The sequence below is a fragment of the Sparus aurata genome, chromosome 9, assembly GCF_900880675.1.
Source record: "Sparus aurata chromosome 9, fSpaAur1.1, whole genome shotgun sequence".
Taxonomy (NCBI): domain Eukaryota; kingdom Metazoa; phylum Chordata; class Actinopteri; order Spariformes; family Sparidae; genus Sparus; species Sparus aurata.
Genome location: NC_044195.1, coordinates 17,056,477 through 17,079,379, shown reverse-complemented (window position 1 = coordinate 17,079,379; position 22,903 = coordinate 17,056,477). Strand labels below are relative to the sequence as shown.

Sequence of the window (22,903 nt, the reverse complement as noted above, 5' to 3'; positions counted from 1 at the left end):
GTCTTTCTGTGGCACGCAGGTGTAGAAATATCTCGAGCGTTTAGCCCTGAGTCCTCAGATTCTGGCAACGAGACAAATTCCTCCGAGATGACGGAGAGCTCTGAGCTAGCCACTGCTCAGAGACACTCTGAGAACCACCTGAGGATGCATGTAGCCATGACAGAGGGGTACCACGCCGTAAATGAAGACAAGACAGAGGTCACCGCAACTAGTGATGGCGGTGCGGCAGCTATGCAGTACAATCCCCAGGAGCATCAGGAGGAGGAGGCAAAATCAGCCGTCGCCTCCTCCCAGATTTTTCACTCAGATGGCGGTGAGATGGAGCCGGAGACGATGGAAATAAAATCGGTGAGTGAATACTTCACCAAGATGCACATAGGCTCAGTAATGAGCAGGCAGAGAGGGAAGCACGGAATCCAAGGAGATACCTGTGAATCCTCCGGTAGATCTCACGTGATGCCTCACGACTCGGCTAAAGAGGAGCCCCCTCACCTTGTTGGGAAGTATAACGCGTTCACTGTGAGAGATTCCTATTACATGAATCAACTCGATCTGGGGCGAACTCACTTGAAAGACAGGCATCAAAAATGGCAGCAGAGAGTGCCTGGAAACAAAATGGCAGAAAATCTCCCTCCAGAATGTGTGAATGACTCACAGGCTTCCCACGCAGACAGGTTGACCGTCAAGGGAGAGAAACAGGACTCAGATGAAAAAAGCCAACACTTAAATCTGCGCTCGCCATCCAAAGGTTCGGTCTCTGCCGAGGGAGACGCCGCTTCACAAGATAATCAGCAGCAGCAAATTAAGATCCCGCCATCTGAGCAAGACCTCGCACGGTTGTATGAATACCACGTGAGCAAGCGCATGTCGTCGATACAGAGTGAGGGCGTTCATTCTCTCCAAAGCTCACAGTGTTCCTCGATCGACGCCGGTTGTAGCACAGGCAGCAGCAGCTGTGTCACTCCCATGGATTCTCCCCTTTGTGCCACAGACAATATGCATGTACTGTCCGAGTCCTCGCTCAAGGGGCTGAGTTATGTAACGGCCGAGGAGAGAGCTTCTGGGCCCATCGGTCAGGGGAAGGTTGGCCATCCCATGGACCCGACCCTGCTGAGGAAGATCCACGCAGCCACCAGTGCTGAGCCTGGGTTCACCATTACACGGGACAGCAGTCACAGAATGCCCAAGATTAAAGAAACCACAGGTAAAACTAAACAGGAGGGTGCTCTCTTTATCTGTGTCTGTGTAAGTGCATGAAAGGAACGAAAGGGACATATACTGCTGTTACTCACTGCAGGCAAGTAAAGGCAGGAATACATTTTAAATGGTCACTTCACACACGTTTTTTTTTTCTACCTTGATGTATCAAGTGGGGTTGGGCTCTTAAAAGTAGTGTGTCGCCTCAGAGTTGCAGTGAGGCAGAATTGTTATTTTCCTTTCTAGTAGCCTGGCTTCCTCGGTATAGCTGAACTAACCTGGTTTCAAGCTTCTAAGGCTGAACACAGCTAAGTTGCAGACTTGTGGTGCAGCGATGAAGACCCTTATTAACCCGACACAGGGATAGATGTCGAAAGCCCTCCATCAGGGATCTGAGAGTTGATCTGACTACCTTCGCTGGAGAAGGGAGACAGTTTTGTCAGCTTTGTGAGATAGCAACCCGCAACCACCCCCCTCCATAGACCACACAGCTGCCATTTTCCCCCGATGTGACGCCCAGGGTGAGAAGCTTGAATGCTGGGACAATGTTGTGTTGTTTAAAGGTAGGGAATCTGACAAATTGTTATCATTTTCCCAATTGATCAGCAACTGAAAAGATGATGGATAGAAAAAATCTGGAGGGACATCTTTTCCGGTAAAACAATATATTTGATAATCCATTGGCTAACATTAGCATTATACCACTCCCTAGCTAATGTTACTGTTTGAGTACATCCAGTGCGATTCACTTCCAGCCTTAAAAAAAACTTGTCCAAGATGTGTAATGATATTTTAGAATTAATTCACACCTTTTCTATCTGATCATCTTACACTATGACACAATATCATTAAGCCAGTAAGTGGTTGAATGTTAAGGTTAGCTGTTGTCTAATCGAAGCTAAAGGGTTATCAAATATGTTGTGAGAACTGAGAAATGGTCTGATGTCCTGTCAGATCTTGACTTTCCATTAACTTTTCTATTTATGATCATTCAGGAAGCTTTGAAGATAACAATGTGTCAGATTCTCTACGTTCATCGACTTGCAACTTGGAAAACAACAGTATGACATTTGTGCTTCCCACCTTGAGCGCCATGCTTACATGCTGATGTTAAGCAGGTATAATGTTCACCATGTTTAGCATGCTAGTGTAGAATGTTAGCATGATAGCTTTTGCTAACTAGATCTCAACACAGCACAGCTGAGGTTTTGCAGGTCTACTGCTTTAAACTAAAATATTATATTATACCTTATCCCTTCACATCTCTTCAAACAATTTGAACAAAACAATCTGTGACAAGGATTTGGAAGTACACACTTTTATTTTCACGGGCCAAAGATATTGGGAAGCATTGCTTCAAAATATATTCCTGCACTTATGTACCTGAAATTCGGAGATTTCTTTAAATGTCGCTTATGTTCTTTTAGTCCAATCGAGCCTTTAGAAATTAGGACAATGGTTTCAATCCTGATTCTGGGACCCCCGTTGATTTTGATGATTCCCTGCTCCCAACACAACTGATTCAAATGAATGACTTAAGAAGAGATTGGTGACAAGTTGATCATTTGAGTCTGGTGTGGTGAAGCAGGAAAACACCTAAAAAATGCAGTGCAGTCCGGGCCATCAGGACCAGAACTGAAAAAAACTGAGCTAAGGAATTAAAATATAAAATCATCTGATTTCTGTATATATAGCAAATATAAGTATGTAAGTGTTGTTAGTATAAAGAAGGTGTGCTGTGATGCTTAACAGTTCCCTTTGTTCTCCTACTACCCCTAGTGTAGCTTGCACACAGCTGAAGAAGGTTGGGGAAGAGTCATCTTTAGCTCTCTGTACTGAGACCACCACCACAACCATGTCACCGCCATCATTAAGAAGTAGCACAGAGCCCGCCGGGCTAACACAGGTCAGTCCCGAGCCCGACCCTCATGCCCTGGCATTCCCTTCAAGCGCATCTTCATGCGACCCAACATCAGGCAGCCTCAGGAAGCCACGCAGGGTCCCGTTGCTCAGGAGGAGCTGGAGCACCATAATGCCAGGTTCCAGGAGCTTAGAAGCACTGATAGATAAGACCAAAGCCACACTTAGTGGGAAGAGTCGCGGTCAGAATTTCCAGTCTCAAGATCCCCCAAAAGTGCAGAGGATATTCTCTGCCAAAACCTTGCCCAAAAGCTTTTCCCAGGGTTCAGTCGCGTCTAGTTCATCCGATAGAAAGCTGCTAAGAGGACCCTCCCTCTTGCTGTCCCCAGCCCCGAAGCTGGATGCAGGTACGTGGAGGTGCCATGGACCGTTCAGTGACTGTTTCCTACGGAGAAAGACAAACACTGATGAAAACAGAGAGATTCCCTCGCATCCTCTGTTCTCTGTCAGCTCGGTTTCTTTCAGTCGCAAGGGGAACATGAAAGCTGCCTGTAAGACTGGGCGGAGCAACACGGTGATGAGCGACACGAGCCTTAAAGCAAGGCTAGCTCGTGTAAATTCCATGAAAGGAAAAACCTACAGCCTTCACACAGGCTTTGCACTTGCACGGAAGGATGCCTTAGAGATAGCCAGCGTGTTGCGTTCCGGCGTCTGTCACTCGTGCAGAGGCGAGAGGCAGGAGGTGAACGAGGCCGACATGGACGGATTCTCCCAGCTGCTCTTTATGCAGGCCAAGGTGCTGAGCAGCGCCTGCAGTCAGATGGCCGCGGAGTATGGCAGCCCAGAGGAGTTACTGCTCACTCTGACACACAGCTTCCACACGCTCTGCTGCCTGACGCAGGCCTGCATGTCACTCGTGGAAGGCCTGAGCAGGGAGAGTGAGCGGCGCTCGGTGGTAGCCAAGGTGGATGAGGTCGTCATGAACTACGTGTGTCTGCTGAAAGCTGCTGAGGTGGCTTCGGGACGCTCCCCCAGTGACCAAAGTGTGAATGCATTGACACATCACTCTGCCACCATGTCTGCTATTATAAACACACTAACTCACTCACTGAAAACACTGCTCGACAAATAAACTGTTGTTATTTTATCCTGATTATTGATTTTCAAGCCATACATAAGAGACATGGGTCTAACAACCAATGTGAACTGCTGTGAAAGAAAAAAAAATTGCCTTGTGTATACAATATTTTAATATGTAAAGTAAAACTAAAATTATATGAATCATTAAAGTTTTAAATAGATTATATTAAGGCCTCTATGAAGAAGCATACGGTCCTCCTCTCAACTATATTATCTAATATGACATAACAGAGATTGTTTGAATGATTTATTGGTTATATTAGGGGCATAACATGTAGATTATTACCACCTTGTTAGTACCTTGTTTATAAATTGTAAAAATATATATTATGTTGGATAAATGCATACACTATATACAGCTCTAGACAAATCATTGCACAGGACAAGACATGATCAAATAAAAGTAATGAATATAACGTTTTCATTTGCTGGATTCACCTTAATTTAATGGATACTTTACACATGAACACTGAGTACTTTCCTGTTACTTTTTTGTCAAGATCATTAAAAAGATTAAAACTTTTAGAAAGTTTGTATCTGAATTTTTGTCTGTTTGTGTTTGAATAAACATGAGTTTGCTGCTGTTTATCACCAACCTCTCGCAGATAAAACATTTTTGCTTTATTCAATTATCAAGGAACATGGAAGGTCGTCATAATCATTAAATCAGTTGATCCTTGACGCATTAAAAGCAGAATAAAAACAGACGGAAATACTTTTCTAGATTATCCAAGTTGCCTCCTAAAAAATATTAATATTCATACAGAAAAGCTGCTTGACCCATGTTTAGTTTTGCTGCATTTAATAATTCAGGATTTTACTACTTACTCATGCCTGAATGTTGGTAATGCTTTTTGCATTCATGATGATGACGGCCCATTTCACTTACGGGGCAGGAGAGAGTGTTTGTACAGTGTTATGCTGCATGACGCTTACTCATCTGAGAGTCTAGAGCCATGCTAGCAGCACCGACATGTACCTTGAGCTAAATGCTATCAACGGCATGCTCACAGTGCCAGTGCTAATGTGCTGATGTTTAGCAGGTAACGTTTGCTATGTCTTAGTCTATCTTGTTAGTACGCTGACATTTGCTCATTAGCGCAACACAAAGTACAGTCAAGGCTGATGGGAATGTCATTAGGTCTGCAGGTATTCAGTTCTAAAGTTTTGCTAAAATTCAACTTGTGACATGATAATGGCGCTATATGTAAAGTTCAGTTCTGAGGGGGACGTTAGTTGCCTCGCAAGGTCGACCAGGTCGATGCTCTAAAACTACAGTCCTGTGTTGGGTCTCTCAAATAGAGGGCCAACATACTCAGGTGAGAGTGAATGTTACTCATCTGTAGAGCAAGAAAGGAGCCACAGAGAACGTGTTATGATTTTGCCTGGTGCAAGAATAGCATGTTTACCATATAGGCTAAACTAGTAAACCTCAACCGAGGCATAGGTTTCGCTTTCCTCAGCCGGCTAGTCGGAAATGAAACAGCACTTTCCATGGATGGTGGCCACTTAATAACCCACAACTCCTGCAGCTGTGCCATAATACTGCTCGATAACCACCAAAACCATGACATTCTGTCCTAAAGGAAACTGTTTAATAGTAACGTTAGAATGACACAGATTTTTGCAGCATTATATAACAAACAGCAATCAGTCGACCATTATCACACAGACGTTGTAAAAGATAGAAGAGTTGGATGGTGCGTGTTGTTTGAGACAATAGGGAAGTGATTCTGGCTAATTATACACTCGATGGGCTACCCCAGGCACCTGTTACTTTCAGCCCATCACCGAACATCAATGTTACAATGTTCTTTAAGCACTTGATCCAACTTGACAGCAGGACTCACAGCAGGACCTCTCTACCATCTCCAGAGCGAACAATGTTCTTCCACCTGGTGAGTATCAGTTACCTGTATTCATTCTCTATATTGAATCATAATCACATTCATACTGTATGTAGGGAAATGGCAGGTTGACTTTGATCAGAAGGGCAGTAAACCACATGCAGAGGTTGAAAATTAAACGCTAGCTTGTACAAGCTCCTAGTTGTACTATGACCATATGAGTGGCAACAGGCTCTTTGATAGATTTCAATCTGGTTTTAGAGCGAGGAGGATTCGTAATGACATTATTTTAGCAGCCAAACATCTGAAAGATTTTCATGTAAACAAATATCTGTTAAGTCACTATCTACTGCTGAATGAGGTAACACAGTGATGATTGAGCCTATGGCCCACTGATGAAAGCCCTTGCATTTGCTATTATACTAAGGATGTACACTGGGTTTTAGTGGTGACTTTCCAGAAAATTTGACAAGTGGCACACAGTTACCGATGCGTTACAATTACCATCTCAGAAGACATCATTCCCTTTTTGCATCCATGCGGTGTTGTTTTGGAGGAGTGGCAAAGCTGGCAACTGACAAGACGTCACACAGGTGACACACTTTTGATACAGTTGATACATGTCATTTTAATTGAGCATATCTGGTTCGGTTTTAGAACTGATTAGTAATTATTTGTAGCCATTGGTGATTTTAGACCCCCCTTTACCTGTATTGTACTTAATTGCTCAGTCCTTGGCCCATTATTATTCTCCATTTATATGCTACCACTAGGTCAGATCTTGTATAGACAAGGGGGTTCCAGTTTTATGCAGACGACTCCCACTAAAAACCCCTTATGAGCCTGAATGCAGCCTCTGGCAGAGGAGTGTTGGCAATTCCAAGGTCAAGGCTAAAAACCAGGCGAGAGCCAGCTTTTAAAGTCTTTGGAACAAACTGCCGGAGGAGATCAGGCAGACTAGCTCTGTTTCTTCTTCTCTTAAAAATACGCTTCATTTTTTTTTTTACTGTTTTTTTATATGTTTAGTATTTCTTGTTTTATTATTGCGTGGTTTGTACTGTTGCTTATCATTTCTCAGTATTTTTCCTGTTTTTATGTCTTTGTAAAGCACTTTGTAACTTGTTTTTTGAAAAGTGATTTCTAAAATAATTATTATTGTTGTTATCATGAAGAAGTATATCCTGCACATACCTTGAATATTTTAGCAAGTGATTATGCTATGTGTATAATGTGTCTTAGACTGTGTTATTAGTTTTGCCACTTGCACACATTTCTCAGTGAACCTCCTTGTGTTTTTTGTGCAGATGTGTGTGTCACTGCTGGGCCTGTGGTGTTTCCTCCCCCTGTCAACAGCCAAGGTTTCCTACCCAAAAACTCTGCCATGTGATGTTATTGAGACCAACAATGGGAGCATGGTGACAGTGGACTGCACTGAGAAAAGCCTCAAAAATATTCCCAGCGACATCCCCAGAGACACCACCAACCTGACTCTCACCATCAACCACATTCATGAACTAAACTCCACCTCCTTCCGAGGTCTGGAGAACCTGACTGAGATTGACATGAGGTGCAACTGTGTGCCCATCAAAATCGGCCCTAAGGACCGCATGTGCCTTCAGAGTGTGACAATAGAGGATAATACCTTTACCAGCCTGAGGAATCTGCGAGCGCTGTTTCTGGATGGCAATCAACTCGAAAGTATACCCAAAGGCCTGCCTTCAAACCTGATGCTGCTGAGTCTGGAAGTGAATCACATTAGCTCTATTTCTAAAGCAAACCTCTCTGAGATCAGAAATGTTCAGATACTTTACCTCGGCCAAAACTGCTATTTTCGTAACCCGTGTAATTATTCCTATTCTATAGAGGAGGGTGCCTTTCTTCAGCTTAGCAATTTAACATTGTTAAGTCTTAAATCAAATAACTTATCCTTTATTCCACCTCACCTACCCACAAGTCTGAAGGAGTTGTATCTCTACAATAATAACATTTTAAAAGTCACAGATGAGGATTTCAAAAACCTGACAAACCTTGAGATTCTGGACATCAGCGGAAACTGTCCTCGATGTTACAATGCACCTTTCCCATGCAACCCATGCCCAAACGATTCACCGCTGAATGTCAGCAAGAACGCCTTCAAAATGTTGACAAAGCTGAAGACGCTCCGCATGCACAGCAACTCCCTGACATTTGTGCTGGCTGAGTGGTTTGCCAGCACAACGGAGCTCAAACAGCTCGACCTCTCATCAAACTTTTTAGGGAGAGCGATAGGAGACACCACCTTCCCACGTTACCTGGGCAAACTGGAGGAACTGGACCTTTCCTTCAACTATGACCTGCAGAGGTACCCGCAAACACTGAGACTGAGCTGCAGCTTCTCTGACCTCAATTCACTTAAAATTCTCAGGCTGAGGGGCTTTGTGTTTCAGCAGCTACAACCAGAAAGCATTGAGCATTTAAAACCTCTCAGAGGCTTAGAGGTTCTAGATTTGGGTACAAACTTCATTAAAATGGCAAACCTTAGTAGTCTGATGGAATTAAAGAGCTTTAAAATAATCAGTCTGTCTGACAACAAAATATCCTCCCCTTCTGACGGTGAAGTACCTGTTGGTGTCTCTGGGGGAGGAGAGCCCCTGGACTGGTCGCCCATGTCGGCTGCTGATCAGTACCAAAATGGGGAAGCGAGAGAGATTCATTACTTCAGATATGATGAATATGCACGCAGCTGTAAATACAGAGATAAAGAACTTGGAGTCATTACAACCCTTGTCAAAGGGAAATGCAGCCATTTTGGCAAAACCCTGGATGTGAGCAGAAACAACATCTTCTTCTTGCATTCAAGATTTTTAAACCTTGGCGAGCTGAGATGCCTCAATCTGTCAGGAAATGCAATGAGTCAAAGTCTGAATGGCTCCGAATTCACCTACCTGACTAATCTGAAATATCTGGACTTCTCCTCTAACCGGCTGGACCTGCTCCACTCCACTGCATTTCAAGAGCTGAAAAGTCTGGTCGTCTTGGATATAAGCAACAACAACCATTATTTTGAATCGGAGGGCTTGACTCACATGCTTAATTTCACTAGAAATCTGAAAAATCTCAAGATTTTGTTGATGAACAACAACAAGATTTCTACCTCCACTAACACGGAGCTGGAGAGTCAATCTCTAGAGAGGTTAGAGTTCATAGATAACCGGTTAGATATTTTGTGGAGGGATGGGAATGACAAATATTTCAACTATTTCAAGAAATTAATTAATCTGAGTGTCCTTGACATCTCTAGCAACAACCTAAATTTCATTCCAAAAGATGTGTTCAATGGCTTTCCAGACAAACTGTCTGAGCTTTACATTAAAGACAACAGACTAAACTACTTTTCTTGGGGCCAATTACAACTTCTACATTCTTTGAAAGTCTTAGATCTCAGTGGAAACTGCCTAACCACTGTTCCACGCATGCTGTCAAACTGCACAACGTCGCTAGAGAAGTTCATTTTACACAATAACCATATCCTAAAACTAACGCCAGATTTTCTCAAGGATGCCTTCAACTTAAAACATCTGGATCTCAGTAACAATATCATAAAGCACATCGAAAAATCTAGCTTCCCAGACAATGTTGTTAATAAGATGGACACGCTGCTTCTGCACAAAAATGCTTTCCAATGCAATTGCAATGCCACTTGGTTTGTCATGTGGCTCAACAGTACCAACGTGACCATCCCGAGACTGGGCACAGAAGTAACCTGTGCCTCTCCGGGGGCGCAAAAAGACCGTCCTGTGGTCTCAGTGGACCTGCTGGCCTGCCAGCACAACTACCTGTCGATCATCTTCTGCATCCTCATGACTTCTCTTGTCCTCGGCTTCCTCACCCTGTCCATCTCCAGCCACCTCTTCCTGTGGGATGTCTGGTACATCTACTACTTCTGCAGGGCCAAGCTCAAAGGCTACATCCGCCTACAGTCCCAAAGCTCCATCTATGATGCTTTTGTGATATACGACAAGGAGGATACTGCAGTGACGGAGTGGGTGATGAAGGAAATGTGCGTTCATCTGGAGGAACGCGGAGACCGTCCCCTGACACTGTGCCTGGAGGAACGGGACTGGATCCCTGGATGCCCCCTGATCGACAACCTCTGCCAAAGCATCCACAGGAGCAAGAGGACCGTGTTCATTCTGACCAGCAGGTATATTAAGAGTGGCAACTTCAAGACAGCTTTCTACATGGCCCATCAAAGGCTAATGGATGAAAAAGATGATGTCATCGTACTGATCTTCCTGGAGAAAGTACAATGCAATTCGAAGTACCTGAGATTAAGGAAGAGGCTGTATAAGAGGTCTGTGCTGGAGTGGCCAACAAACCCTCTGGCCCAGCCATACTTCTGGTTCAGCCTTAGAAGTGTGCTCGCCACTGAAAGCCACAAACAATACAACAACCTCTTCAAAGAGACTCTGTAAATAGACCAGAAACTGTAAAAGACGGTTCTTGAAATTTGGATTCCCTGTGAATGTACTTCTGCAAATGAATAACAATGTTTGAACATGTAACGTGTATTTTCTTGCATCAGTGAACAAAGAGGAAGACAATGATAACATAAGTGATTAACCGTGTGTATATTGTAAATACCCCATTCACTGTTTAGAGAAGTGGTTTGCATTCTGTGCTATCTCATCAGAAGGGTATATGTTTTCATCCTTTTATTTTAGGATGTTAACAAAACTGCCAACATGTCAGGAAATGGGGAAGTGATACAGATGCACTTCCTCAATTCACGCGCTAGATCTACCCCAGAGTGTTGTTCTAAGAACTAGACAGTGTGTTACTGTTATGATTGACTCCAGCGACAGGGGGATGATTTTTTATTTTTATTTTACATTGTGTGTTTTATACTAAAGATAAAGAACACAGTGATGAAGTAGGACATTCTGATCTGTGTTTACTTGATGACACACAAGACAGACAATAGTTCTGACAATGACTTTCAAATGCCAGAAAGTCATTCAAGGATCATAAGGAATCTATACAACAAATGCACGATGGTGAGTTTCACTGATACAAGTTTCTCTGTATGCTTTTAAGCTGTGCTCGATGTATAGATACCCCAAATGTTCAAACTGTTTTACTCATTAGATTTCCTCAGAATCATGTCAGGATGTGTCTGTAATCTAATCTTTCATGATTTTCTGCTTCTGTGTAAAGATATTCACCGCACAAGATAATACATTGACCGACTGTGTATACATTCATTCGATTACTGATTCTTTTTTTGATAATGAAGTGTTCTACAGTAAATACAGTGCATTAAAGTTGACTCACAACTGTGTGAGGGAAGATAAAGTTTGATGTGTCAGTATCACCTTCCTTTTTTAGAGAGTCCCTGTCAACCACCAAGCATTAGCCTGCGGTGTAATCACAAAGCCATGTTGCGCCGCCAAACTTTGTCAAACCCAAAGAACATTGTTTTAAATGATAGTTTCCCAAGGATTCTGTGTTTCAAGCTGAAATGTTGTAAATGTTGAGTAAAATGAGATATTTCCTGAGAAAACTGGATGTTAAAGGGAGGGTGTCTAGCTTTTAGAGGTAGAAGTAACTTACTCACTCTGTTTCAAAAGTTGAATTTATACTAGTTAAACATGCACAGCCTTACTTAGTTCAGTTCACTCGGGGGTTTTGCTGCTACAGCCCTAGCTCGTCTGATCTGAGTACAATTCAGATATATATTGAGGCATTATTGAGGCAAGTCAGCTTTTCTTAACTTGTGCCACCGTTGCAGTTCTGTGTTTAGTATTTACAATTATCCCACAATAGCTGTCGAGCAAAAGTTACATAATCTTGCTGTGAGGGGTTTACTGAATATATAATTCTACAAAATGAAGAGAGCCCTTATTCTAGCTGAGTTATATTTCACTAACAGACTACTGCCACCTGCTGGGAACAAGTGGCATCATTCTGAAAAAAGAAACTTGTAAGTGTTAATCCTTCAGTTTTTGATGATTTTGTTTTTCCAACATCAGTTTGCAGACTGCATAGTGATGAGGGAGTGTTTCTATTCATGACTGTGTAAGATTCATTATTGTGATATAATTAATTATTATAGTGGTGCAGCTTTGAGACCCCTCAATACATCCACAGGACTCTGCCACAAAGAATAATTATCAATTTTTGACTTATCCAACCTAAATTATTATATTAAATGTGTATAAGAAGTGTTTCATAAACAACTAAGTAACTTCTGTCTACTCACACAAACTGATCTCAACCATTTTTACACCGAAATTAATTGATGCCAGTAGAACTTTTAGCAATAGGGAAATGAGTCCTTTGTCGACATGCATTAGTAAGAAACAGTAAAAAGCAGATGATAATATACCTAAACAGACTACAACCAGAAGACAATGCAAGTATTAATCAATAACATTCTGATCGTTTTTTCGGGAGGTGACAACAGCGGTTGCTAAGAAATGAGACATCTTGCTTCTTTTCTCATCTCTATTGAGAGTTGCACATGCACAGTACTGTTCGGCAAACTGACAAGCACAGAAGCGACGCACAAAAGTTACTTTTTAAAATATGTTTTACTTGCATCTCTCTTTCAAACTAAGTGTCGACTGACAGGGACAGATTCAGAAGTATTAACAGGCCGGCGTCAACACATATTATAGCATCACCTCTGAAAATGGGCAGAAATGAGCATGTCCACCCGAGATGTAGTGTTCCCATCATAGCCGATTGGAGCAGGAGCCAATAAACGCCAGCGATTACAGCCGTTACTGAGTCATTTGATGTGGGAGTAAATGCTGATTACACACATCCACATTGAAGACAAATGCAAGATGTTAGCAGATGTTAATGGGTTGTAATGTCCACTATGAACAGAAGGAATTATTCCGGCAAAAAAACAATTTAAAAACTCATACAGTCAACTTACTTGACTTAAGTTCGAAACTGTGAAACTGCACTATATTTGAAATAACGCACATGTATGAAATAATTCATGATGACTCACTGTTTAAGTTAAAGTGATTTGAAAGATGTTATTGTTTATCTACAGACCGTCACATGTTGGATACGCCTGCTGCTCTTCTGTCTCTGTTGCCACCATGAGATCCAGCCTGCTGCATGTAAACTTTGGTGGATGTCGCCAAAGTTCCCTTGTGATGTCACAGCCAAAAACGCCTCTGAGGTCTTGTTTGACTGTAGAGGGCGTCATCTGCAAAAAATACCTGAGGGGATAACTAGTAACGCGACTCAGCTCGACTTATCAGAAAATTTCATCAAGAATATTTCGGCTGATGCGTTTTCCGGCCTGCCGAACCTGACTCAACTTACGCTCAACTGGGCAAACAAGAAAGAAGACGTGAACATCGATGCCAATGCTTTCAAAAATCTGACAAAACTGCGTGTACTGAGCCTGAGTGGCACCTGTCAGACATATATTCCCAGAAATCTCCCCCCCAGCGTGACAACCCTGGAGTTAAACTTTAACAAGTTTGTGTCAGTGAATAAGACGAGTCTTGCCAGCTTAACAAATGTGACACATTTATGGTTATCGAAAAACTGCTACAGCTGGCATCCTTGTGGGCAGTCTTTTAAGATCGAGGACGGCAGCTTTGAGAATGTGACCCAACTGCAGGCTCTGGACTTGTCCTTTAACAACATAACTCAAGTTCCCAAAGGATTACCCCAATCGTTATGCAATTTGATATTGGGGTCGAACCAAATACAGAGCATATCTGAAGGTGACTTCCGCGGGTTATATAATTTAAAAGCTCTAAAATTACAAGGGAACTGTCCAAGATGTCAAAATGCTCCATACCCCTGTGTTCCCTGCGAAAACAGCTCTCTTAGCATCCACCCTGATGCATTTGACGATTTGATACAGCTCAACCTGCTGAATCTTGGAGGAAATTCACTGACCAACTTAAATCCCTCCTGGTTTAAGAAGCTGAACAAACTTAAACAATTGTTTCTGGCATTTAACTTCTTGCTAATACCAATGACTGAGGATGCAGCGTTTCTAAGACACATTCCCAAGCTAGAAAGACTGGATTTCTCATTCAACTTCGATCTTAAGTACTATCCTAAGACTTTAAATCTTTCAGCAGAATTTTCAAATCTTAGGTCACTTAGAACTTTGCATTTGGAGGGCTTGGTCTTCCAAAATATCGGACCAGGGACACTCAAACCTTTGTACCAGCTCAAAAATCTGTCTACATTGAACTTAGGGACTAACTTTATTATTTATTCCGATTCCACCATATTCAGCAATTTCCCCTACCTGAAAGTGATATACCTCGCAGAAAACAGGCTGTACCCCATTTCAGTGAACAGCCCCCCACATCCAAGTAAGGGAGACAATCAGAGGTTGGAATTTTCGATTTCACCACTTGTGAAACCCCATTGGAAATATTTAGATTTTGAGATAACACGAGGCTATTTCAAGGAAGAGTGCTTTAACTCTGGACAAGTAGTAGTTCTCAGCTCAAATAATCTGTTTTTCATTTCTCCAGAGCAATTCCAGGGCTACGGAGATATTGCATGTCTCAACCTCTCGAGAAATGGATTATCAGCTGCACTTAATGGAACAGAGTTCAAAGGGCTGGACAATTTGACATATCTGGACCTGTCATTCAATAAGATTGATCTGGCCTACGACTACGCCTTCAGTGAACTACAAAAACTAGAAGTGCTAGACCTCAGCCACAACGAACACTACTTTAAAGTGTTCGGGGTAACGCACAACTTGAATTTTACAAAACATCTGCCCGCCTTAAGAGTGCTGAATATGAGTTTTAACAGCATTCACACGTTAACAACAAAACAGATGCACAGCAAATCTTTAACAGAACTTCAGTTCACACACAACTCTCTTGGAACTCTTTGGAAAGAAAAAGATGGCACATATAAGAGGCTGTTTTCAAATCTCACTAATTTGACAATCTTAGATATATCCTACAACAAAATCGCAAAGATTCCAGATAATGTTTATGCATATTTGCCACGGAACCTCATCAGACTGCACATAAATCACAACAAGCTGAGAGACTTTGCGTGGGACAATCTGCAGTTTTTCCATCAGCTTCAAGTTTTAGACCTGAGTAACAACGTTTTGACCAATGTGACTGGTATACACTCAAACGGCACCCACAATATGACTGTCCTCGACCTGAGTCATAACCACATCTTCCACTTGGACGATGGATTTATAAACGGCGTGAAATGCCTTAAGGTCCTTAAACTTGGCTACAACAGACTGATGACTATCAATCAATCCACGTTCCAACCGAGACCTGAGAGTAACATTGAAACTTTGTACTTGCAGAAAAATCCCTTCCAGTGTACCTGCGACTCATTAGATTTCATTCTATGGATTGAAAACAGTGGTATAAAAATCCCTAGACTGATCACTGAGGTGACATGTGACACACCAGCAAACCAGAAGGATACACCTCTGATAACGTTTGACATTAACCAGTGTGTAAATGACAGTCAGGCGTTCTTGATCTACCTTCTCACAAGCACCTTCATTATCGTTTTCATGTTAGTGGCAACGATTGCTCACTTATTTTACTGGGATGCTTCCTACGTCCTGCACTATGTGAAAGCAAAGCTGAAGGGATACAGCTCCCTGAACTCATCACACAGTGTTTATGATGTCTTTGTGACTTACGACACCTCAGACCCTCACGTGTCTGAGTGGGTGATGAGGAATCTGCGAGTGAAACTTGAAGAGGAAGGAGAGAAGCATCTTCCTCTGTGTCTGGAGGAGAGGGATTGGCCCCCGGGGGTCCCGCTGGTGGATAACCTCACTCAGAGCATTCAATACAGTCGCAAGACCCTGTTTGTCTTGACAAAGGGCTACGTTAAGACTGGTGTTTTCAAGCTGGCGATGTATCTGGCCCACCAAAGACTGCTGGATGAGAATACCGATGTGATCGTGGTGCTGATGCTGGAGCCCGTGCTGCAGCACTCTCACTTCCTGCGTCTGAGGAGGAGGCTGTGCGGGCAAAGCGTGGTGGAGTGGCCGAGAACAGCTGCCGCGGAGCCCTGGTTCTGGCAAAACCTCAGGAATGTGGTCAGAGTAAACAATCAGGTGATGTACAACAAGACTTACTCAAAGTACTTCACCAGCCACTGAAACAAGACCAACAGCCTGGGATTCAGTTAGAATTGTATTATCACATTTCTAAAAGAACTGTTTTGTCCACTGGCCAAACACTGATGTCGTCCATCAAGACTTTTATCAGAACATAAAAAAAGACATTATTTCATAATTGTTTGCTGACAATTAAAAATGTGAATTACAGTATTTGATTGTGATTTGTGTGCAGGTATTATTGTATGAATAAATCAATCCATTTACAATCTGTGTCATCTTGTTAAAATAAACAAACTGGCCTTTGACAGACAACACAAGGACAACAAACAGTCATACTGTTTAACTTTGTTTATATGTGGCGTACCCTGCCACCCTTCTAGCTTCAGTGTTCTGGGGACATTATTTTCGTCTGAGAGCAGCTTGTTTATTCAGATACCGGAAGAATAAATATTTCTGAGTTTGTATTATTAACTTGATTTTATGGTAATAATTAAAAGTTCCGAGTTTAAATTTCTTCTCCAAAACAGCATACTGCCCCTTTAAGTTTCTAATAAGAGAATTTATAGAAATCAAAAGAAACCTGGCACAAACTTTACAATACATGAATTCTGAATCAAACCTAAATATCTATCTGATGTATACTCCTACCTTTTTATGAATCCAATCTCTACTGACAATAGAAATCACATTAGCCTATGTCACTGTAATAGAACATTTCGTACAGTGGTGTGATACCAACCATCTCATTATAAATCTCAGGAAAACTGCAGAAAAACTGAAAACTGAACTTTTTGACAGCACATCCTTCGTTTACAACAGAGATTGTTTTTTTTTTTTTTTTACGCATACTCAGGGTGCATGTGGACCAGAAGATAAGATGATTTTATTCTACCGGGCTGTTCTAGAGCGCAGGTATGGGATGTCAGCATGGAGTGGCAATGTTACCACACAGTTGAAAAACAAGCTTGCTCGCCTTGTACAGACTTCCATGAAGGCTATGGGGGAAAAAATCAATCCCTTCAGTCAACATATGAGCAGTCTGTTGTCAGGCAAGCACAGAAGACACTGTTTGACCCACCACATAATTATCCACGAAGAGTATTAGCTCAAGATACAGATCAAACAAAATAATGCTGCTTGAGGCCGTGGGGACCGTGCAATAGCTTGTGGTGTTCTTATCATTACTGGTTGTGTAGTATGTGCAATATGTGCAGTATGTGTAATGTGTTCATTAGGTGCAGTAGAGGGGTGTGTGCAGCAACTGGCATTGGCAATAACTGTGATGTTCAAAAAAATGAAGTAATGATATCGAGTTAACAGGAAACATATGAAAATTTCATGTCAATAACCAAACGCCTTGTAAATCTTCTCTGTTCTCTACGTTCTGTTCTCACTTGGTCATAATAGATGTCAGTAATGAGCCTTAACACTGTTTGCCAACCCCCTTACAACAGAATAAGAAGCAAAACCTTTCCATCATGTGGAAACAACAGACATTTACGGTCACATTGATGCTCTCTGCAGCTACGGTATTATACATGGGCAAAGTAGTTGAGTCCAAGACAAATTTCCGCTATGGGGACGATACAGCAGCGTACAAACAAATAAGTCCTTTTTCTTCTTAGTGTCTCCATTATCTTCACAGTCTGTGGGCCTTTGTTCAACAGTCCTAGTAACAAAAAAAAAAAACGTTTGACTCATACGTGTCATGTAACAATACAATGATTTCATTGTCATATCTACACTTAAATAAAATCAGGTTTTTTTAATGTTTTAACGCTAAATGAAAACTATTTGCCTTGTGCTATGTAATACCAAGGTTGCCATTTCAAGGGAAATTAAAAACAAAACACAATGCAGTGGATAAATGGTAGGTAATTACATCAGCACCCTTAGTTCCTTCTGGGTTTTGGTGGCCCAGTACTGAATGACTCAAGGGCCGCTGCTGTTTCACAGCCCCGTTGTTGGGAAACCCCTCTTATACAGTGTCATTCACACACAAGACAATTCGAAGTGCTTTGTAGGGGCATAGAAATACATTCAAAATAATATATGAATAAGCAAATAAAAAGTTAAATTAAATAGAAGTTATGAACGTAAATATAATTTTGACAGTTTTAGCCGACCTCAGGTTTTTTTCCTCAGTCAAATCGAGCGTCTGGAGACAGAGGATGTCGCTCGCTGTTCAGATTGTAAAGCTCAATGAGGCAAACGTTATTGTGATTTAGGGCTAAATAAATAAAACTGATTTGATGTGTTGACGCATTTATTTCATTAAGCATTTTTACATTCATGTATTTAATCATTTATTTCCGCATTTCTGCATACTTGATGTCACTTTATTCGCTCATACATTCCTCATCTTCAGTTACTTGTGTCCCCGTTACATTACTTCCCTGTTATTACTTCGTCTGGCCGCACGGTGTCGCCCTGACACTGTTTTAATAGCGTGAAAATTGACTCGGTAAACTCAATGCCTTAGTTCCGAAATCTCTCTGTAGTCTACATTTAGATCATTATGTGTCATAAACAAACAGTCTGAACCGATGTGCCGGCAAACACTTCAGTAAAAAGACAGAAAGGACAACAATTGATAATTCAAACGTGTCGCTCATCTGGTCTGACGCAGGTGGTCGCAGCTGACCCGACGCAGATAGTTTAAACGACTTAGACTCGCAGACTAAATGTAAAATATGAAGCAAAGGTATATTCTACATTTGGCGCTTACCACTCAGTGTTTGTAGGAGAAAAAGCGACTTTTTTCCGAGACGGTGGGCGTGACGTCAGGGGACTATTTGCATACTGCGCAGTATTTAACGTGTGATTGACGGTGAACTCATCACTGCGATCCTGCGCCGACGAGAAGTGTACACTGTCGTCTCTCTCTCTGACTGAAACCCTGGTGAGTGTTTGATTTATGTTTATTTCAAAATATCCTAGTGTGTGTTTTGAGGCAGCTTTTATTGTAGCCCTGCTGTGTGAATTACTAAATCGCGGTTTTTGACTTTTATTACCTGTTAAATCATCGTCTCCTAACGCCCTTCCTGTCGTCGACATCTGACGGACGCAGCTGCGCAGGATGCGTTCAAAACTGCCCGGATAAATCAGGAAAAAAAGGCGAAAGTGTGACTCCTCTTAAAACAAAGACGTGCTGCAGAACTACTGAAGGGTGTAACGTTGTCGCTTTGTAGTCTGTGAAACTTCAAACTTAACTGGGCTACATGCTGTTTTACTTGACTCAAAACGTACTATTTCATGTGCTCCGTTTCTTAAAGTCGGGGGTTGGTATTAAGGCAGTACGCTCATCTAGACTGCTTAAAAGGGCGGTGGTCCTCGAAATGCACACTCCACTAACCGACACAAAGCTGATCTGTGGTCAGCCGCAGATGCACCGTTTATTTTGCCTCGTGCTGGAACGTCTGTCACCCAATCAATCTGTTAATTGCGACCTCCACGTGCTCAAGTGTGTTCTGTGTGAACCAAACTTGCTTAATTTTCTATTTTCTTTTTTGTAGAGCCTCTGCAGACATGTCTGACAAGCCTGACATCTCAGAAGTCGAATCCTTTGACAAGTCCAAGCTCAAGAAGACAGAGACTGCGGAGAAAAACACACTTCCAACCAAAGAAAGTACGTGCTGCACCTAATGACCTTTTTAATCCAGAACATTTGAGTTGGTGTGATCACAACCTTTGGAACTAACGATGCAAACTTTACTTCCTCCTTTCACAGCCATTGAACAGGAGAAGTCGGCATAATGCAGACCTGGCACTCCTTTGCTCTGTACATTCCACAAGACTTGCCTTTTTTTTTTTTTTTCTTTTTCAAACTTGTATCTCAAGCTGACTAATTGACAAAACTGTGGCTGTTCAACCCTCGCCGCACTACTCTCTCGTCAAGATGTCCCTCTGTACAGTAAGGAAGTGTGGCGTAACATCAGCATGGGTTCCTGGTCATCTGTTCTGGCTGCATCTCCAGGATGGTGGTGAAGAGCAGTTGTGCCATGAAACAACTACGGGACCTACACTTTGTGATTTGTAGCCCTGCTCCAGCCACTTGTGAATGCTTTAATTAAAAAAACAAGCAGTGTTAAAGGGTTTTTGTAAAATCTGGAATGCACAAGTTTGTCAAGTATGCAAAATAAAAAAACTGTAAATTGACTACAATGTGTCCTTGTGGTTGATGCTGTTCAGCTATGTGTGCTCCTCCCAGAAGGATTATTAGGACTACTTTTGAGCAGAAAATTCTGCTTTTTAATATAAAGCGGCTCTGATGGCATGGGAACAGTTTGTAAGCGGCGCTGGCACAGTAAAGTTACCAACTGACCTATAAAGTGCTGACAATCCTCACTGCTAAAGCTGGCACCGCTTGCTCCCACAGACCAAGCTGGAGTTTAAATTTCAAAATCTGTGTCTTTGGATTGCACACTTCAGAATTTTAAGTTTGCCAGCTACATCGGTTTTAAAAGGGGGAACATGAACCCTTACAGATCAGAAACTGACCTGCAGTTTTGGCTGTGCACAGGTAGTCTTTTAATGGACTTCTCCACCTACACAGGTGTAACTGAAGCCTAGGCTGACTATCTTGGAAAAGTTGAGCTGTCTAATTATTAACATCAACTCTGACTCCAGAGGCAAAGCATCATTTGAATCATGCTGTGAGGAAAATGCTTAAAACTGAACAGGCCCATGCTCAGCTTACCTTTAGCAGAAGCACTGCTGAACTTTGCCCCCAGCTGTCAAACTGCAAAGAGGCAACTGAGAATCTCTCCTACCCGATGAAACACAGCTCCTCAAATAGACCTCAGATGTTGGATTAGAGTTTAGGGGTGTGTGTGTCCATTTTCATTCAGAAATGCTCTGCTGGTAGAACAGCATAAATGTAATGCTAGGGAAGACGTGAGAATGAACCATGTCTGCTGTCAGCTGGGTGTCCTCTGGTGCCTTGTACTGTAATATGGTTACAGGTACACACTGAACAGCCTGTACCTGGTTAAGCTAAGGTCTTATGTTCTCATACATAAACAGGAAGAGAATAAGCACAACAAGAGCCTTTTGCTATGGTGCTGAAAAAAGTTATTTTAAAGGGGCACTAATTTGTTTTGGAGAAGAAATTCCAACTCAGAATTTGGATATTTACTACAGTTTAAATGAGGTAACAAAATATTTCTTTTTCTTCTCAGAGGTAAATAAGGACCCGAGAACACTGTTTGAAGCTAGAAAGGTGGCAGGGTCCGCCAAATAGAAACACATTTGAAGAAGTGTGAAATTGTACTGTCCTTTAAGGTCAGTTTGTTTATTGAGTCATGAAAACAAAACAGTTATATATAGTATATATTCAGTTAATGTAGGCAGATCATTCTGATGATTGTGTGATCTTTAGTCCTAGCTCAGCTGGTATACAGCAGCTCCATAATGTGTGTTCTGTGTATGGGGAACAACATGATATAAAGTACAACGAGTCAAAAAGTGTGATAATGATTTGCAGAACGGTGGAAGATAGACATATGACTTTTCCAGACTTTAAACTCTCAGGTAAGGTTCTAAATATCTGCAGTGAAGTGAAATATCTTGGTCATGTGATCACAGACCAACTGACAGATGATGAGGACATTTTTCGTCAGTGTCGTATGTTGTATGTGCGAGCAAATGTATTGGCACGTAAATTTGGTTGGTGCACTGTTGGTGTGAAGCTGACTCTGTTCAAAGCGTACTGTTAACCTATGTACACTGCACATCTGTGGTTGAATTATAAAAAAGCCAGCCTCCAGAGACTGCAAGTGGCATACAATGACGCTTTGAGGATACTTTTAAAAAGGCCCAGATGGACAAGTGCGAGTGAGCTGTTTGTGAGCGCTGGAGTGAACACACTGCAAGCGGTTCTGAGAAATGTAATGCACAGGTTCATCTGCCGGTTAAATGACTCTGAGAATCTAAATGTTGTGGCAATGGTGAACATTATGTATAGTGACACGCGCTGCACGTCTCAGTTTTGGGGGCACTGGTATAAGTGTCTTTTAAAAATTAGTCATTAGATTATTATGTTTTTTCATTTTTTTAATTTTTTTATTATTATTATTTTATTGTGTGATTCGTAATCCTTTTGTACTGTGTGTCTTGCTTTTACTTTTTGTATGGACCCCGAGTCTGAAATAAAGCTTATCTATCTATCTATCTGTAGGCCCCAAAGACTATACAGTGCAGCTTTAAAAACTAATGCACGAATGTGTCCGTGCAGGACTGTGAACATACTGTAGTGAAGTTGGTAACAATGTGAGTGCTCTGAGTTGACCACAGCCTTCATTTTTGTGTACCATCATTATTGCGTGCACCAAGGCACTGACGAGGCTGTCACAAAAAAAAGAGAACCTGCTCTACCTCATTCTGCTGCTCAGCGACAACAGCTGTATCTTATGTGGGGAGAGATAGAGCGGGGGAGAGGGAGAGATTACGTAACTGTAATGGGTCTTTAGACTGTAACAGCTGTGCTGTAACAACAATAGGCTCTGCTGAGGGGCTTGGCACAAGTTCACGTTCATCCTCTTTCCCATGAGGCTGCATTTAATCTCATTTTTAGCTTGGGAAAGAGGACATGCTAGTTGTTGTTTTTTTTCTCCATCTGCCCTTTTAAGAAGCAACAAAAAGGCCAAAACATTTATACTTTTACACACATCTGTGAAGCCATGCAGCCCCCCCCCCCACCCCCTCTGAGTCCTCTACCATTCTTACATGCGGTCTGTTCATACAACAGCTCCTCAGTGTCCCC

General features: G+C 42.0%; 3 protein-coding genes and 1 long non-coding RNA gene across 13 annotated transcripts in view; 3 read left to right on the top strand and 1 right to left on the bottom strand.

Moving 5' to 3' along the window:
- Positions 1 to 4,739, top strand: part of LOC115587671 (FERM and PDZ domain-containing protein 4-like) — a 40,471-nt gene extending 35,732 nt beyond the window's left edge. For all 9 annotated transcript variants that reach the window (XM_030427605.1, XM_030427601.1, XM_030427602.1 and 6 more), the window contains 2 exons: positions 20 to 1,204; positions 2,982 to 4,739. In XM_030427605.1, coding sequence (XP_030283465.1) covers positions 20 to 1,204; positions 2,982 to 4,189 — 2,393 coding nt within the window. In that variant the 3' untranslated portion in view covers positions 4,190 to 4,739. The remainder of the gene's footprint in view (positions 1 to 19; positions 1,205 to 2,981) is intronic.
- A 433-nt stretch (positions 4,740 to 5,172) lies between these two features.
- On the top strand, positions 5,173 to 13,398 carry LOC115587673 (toll-like receptor 7). 2 transcript variants are annotated; one of them, XR_003985123.1, is made up of 3 exons: positions 5,173 to 6,095; positions 7,349 to 11,080; positions 13,093 to 13,398. XR_003985123.1 is itself a non-coding variant. In XM_030427609.1 (2 exons), exons 1-2 carry the CDS (start codon positions 6,006 to 6,008, stop codon positions 10,496 to 10,498), a joined length of 3,240 nt encoding a protein of 1,079 aa, XP_030283469.1. In that variant the 5' UTR covers positions 5,173 to 6,005; the 3' UTR covers positions 10,499 to 11,378. The 2 variants fall into 2 exon arrangements, 1 of the variants encoding a protein (XP_030283469.1); XM_030427609.1 differs by lacking the exon at positions 13,093 to 13,398 and having other exon boundaries at positions 7,349 to 11,378.
- Positions 13,399 to 16,200: 2,802 nt separating this feature from the next.
- LOC115587682 (uncharacterized) lies at positions 16,201 to 19,555 on the bottom strand. Its single transcript, XR_003985128.1, has 2 exons — positions 19,155 to 19,555; positions 16,201 to 17,809 (listed from the first exon to the last, which is right to left on the bottom strand). It is a non-coding gene; the product is annotated as an uncharacterized LOC115587682 (long non-coding RNA).
- On the top strand, positions 18,616 to 20,299 carry tmsb4x (thymosin beta 4 X-linked). The gene is made up of 3 exons (XM_030427625.1): positions 18,616 to 19,042; positions 19,656 to 19,768; positions 19,871 to 20,299. The coding sequence occupies exons 2-3, from the start codon at positions 19,669 to 19,671 to the stop codon at positions 19,894 to 19,896; spliced, it is 126 nt and encodes a 41-aa protein (XP_030283485.1). The 5' UTR covers positions 18,616 to 19,042; positions 19,656 to 19,668; the 3' UTR covers positions 19,897 to 20,299.
- The last annotated feature ends 2,604 nt before the right edge of the window (positions 20,300 to 22,903 follow it).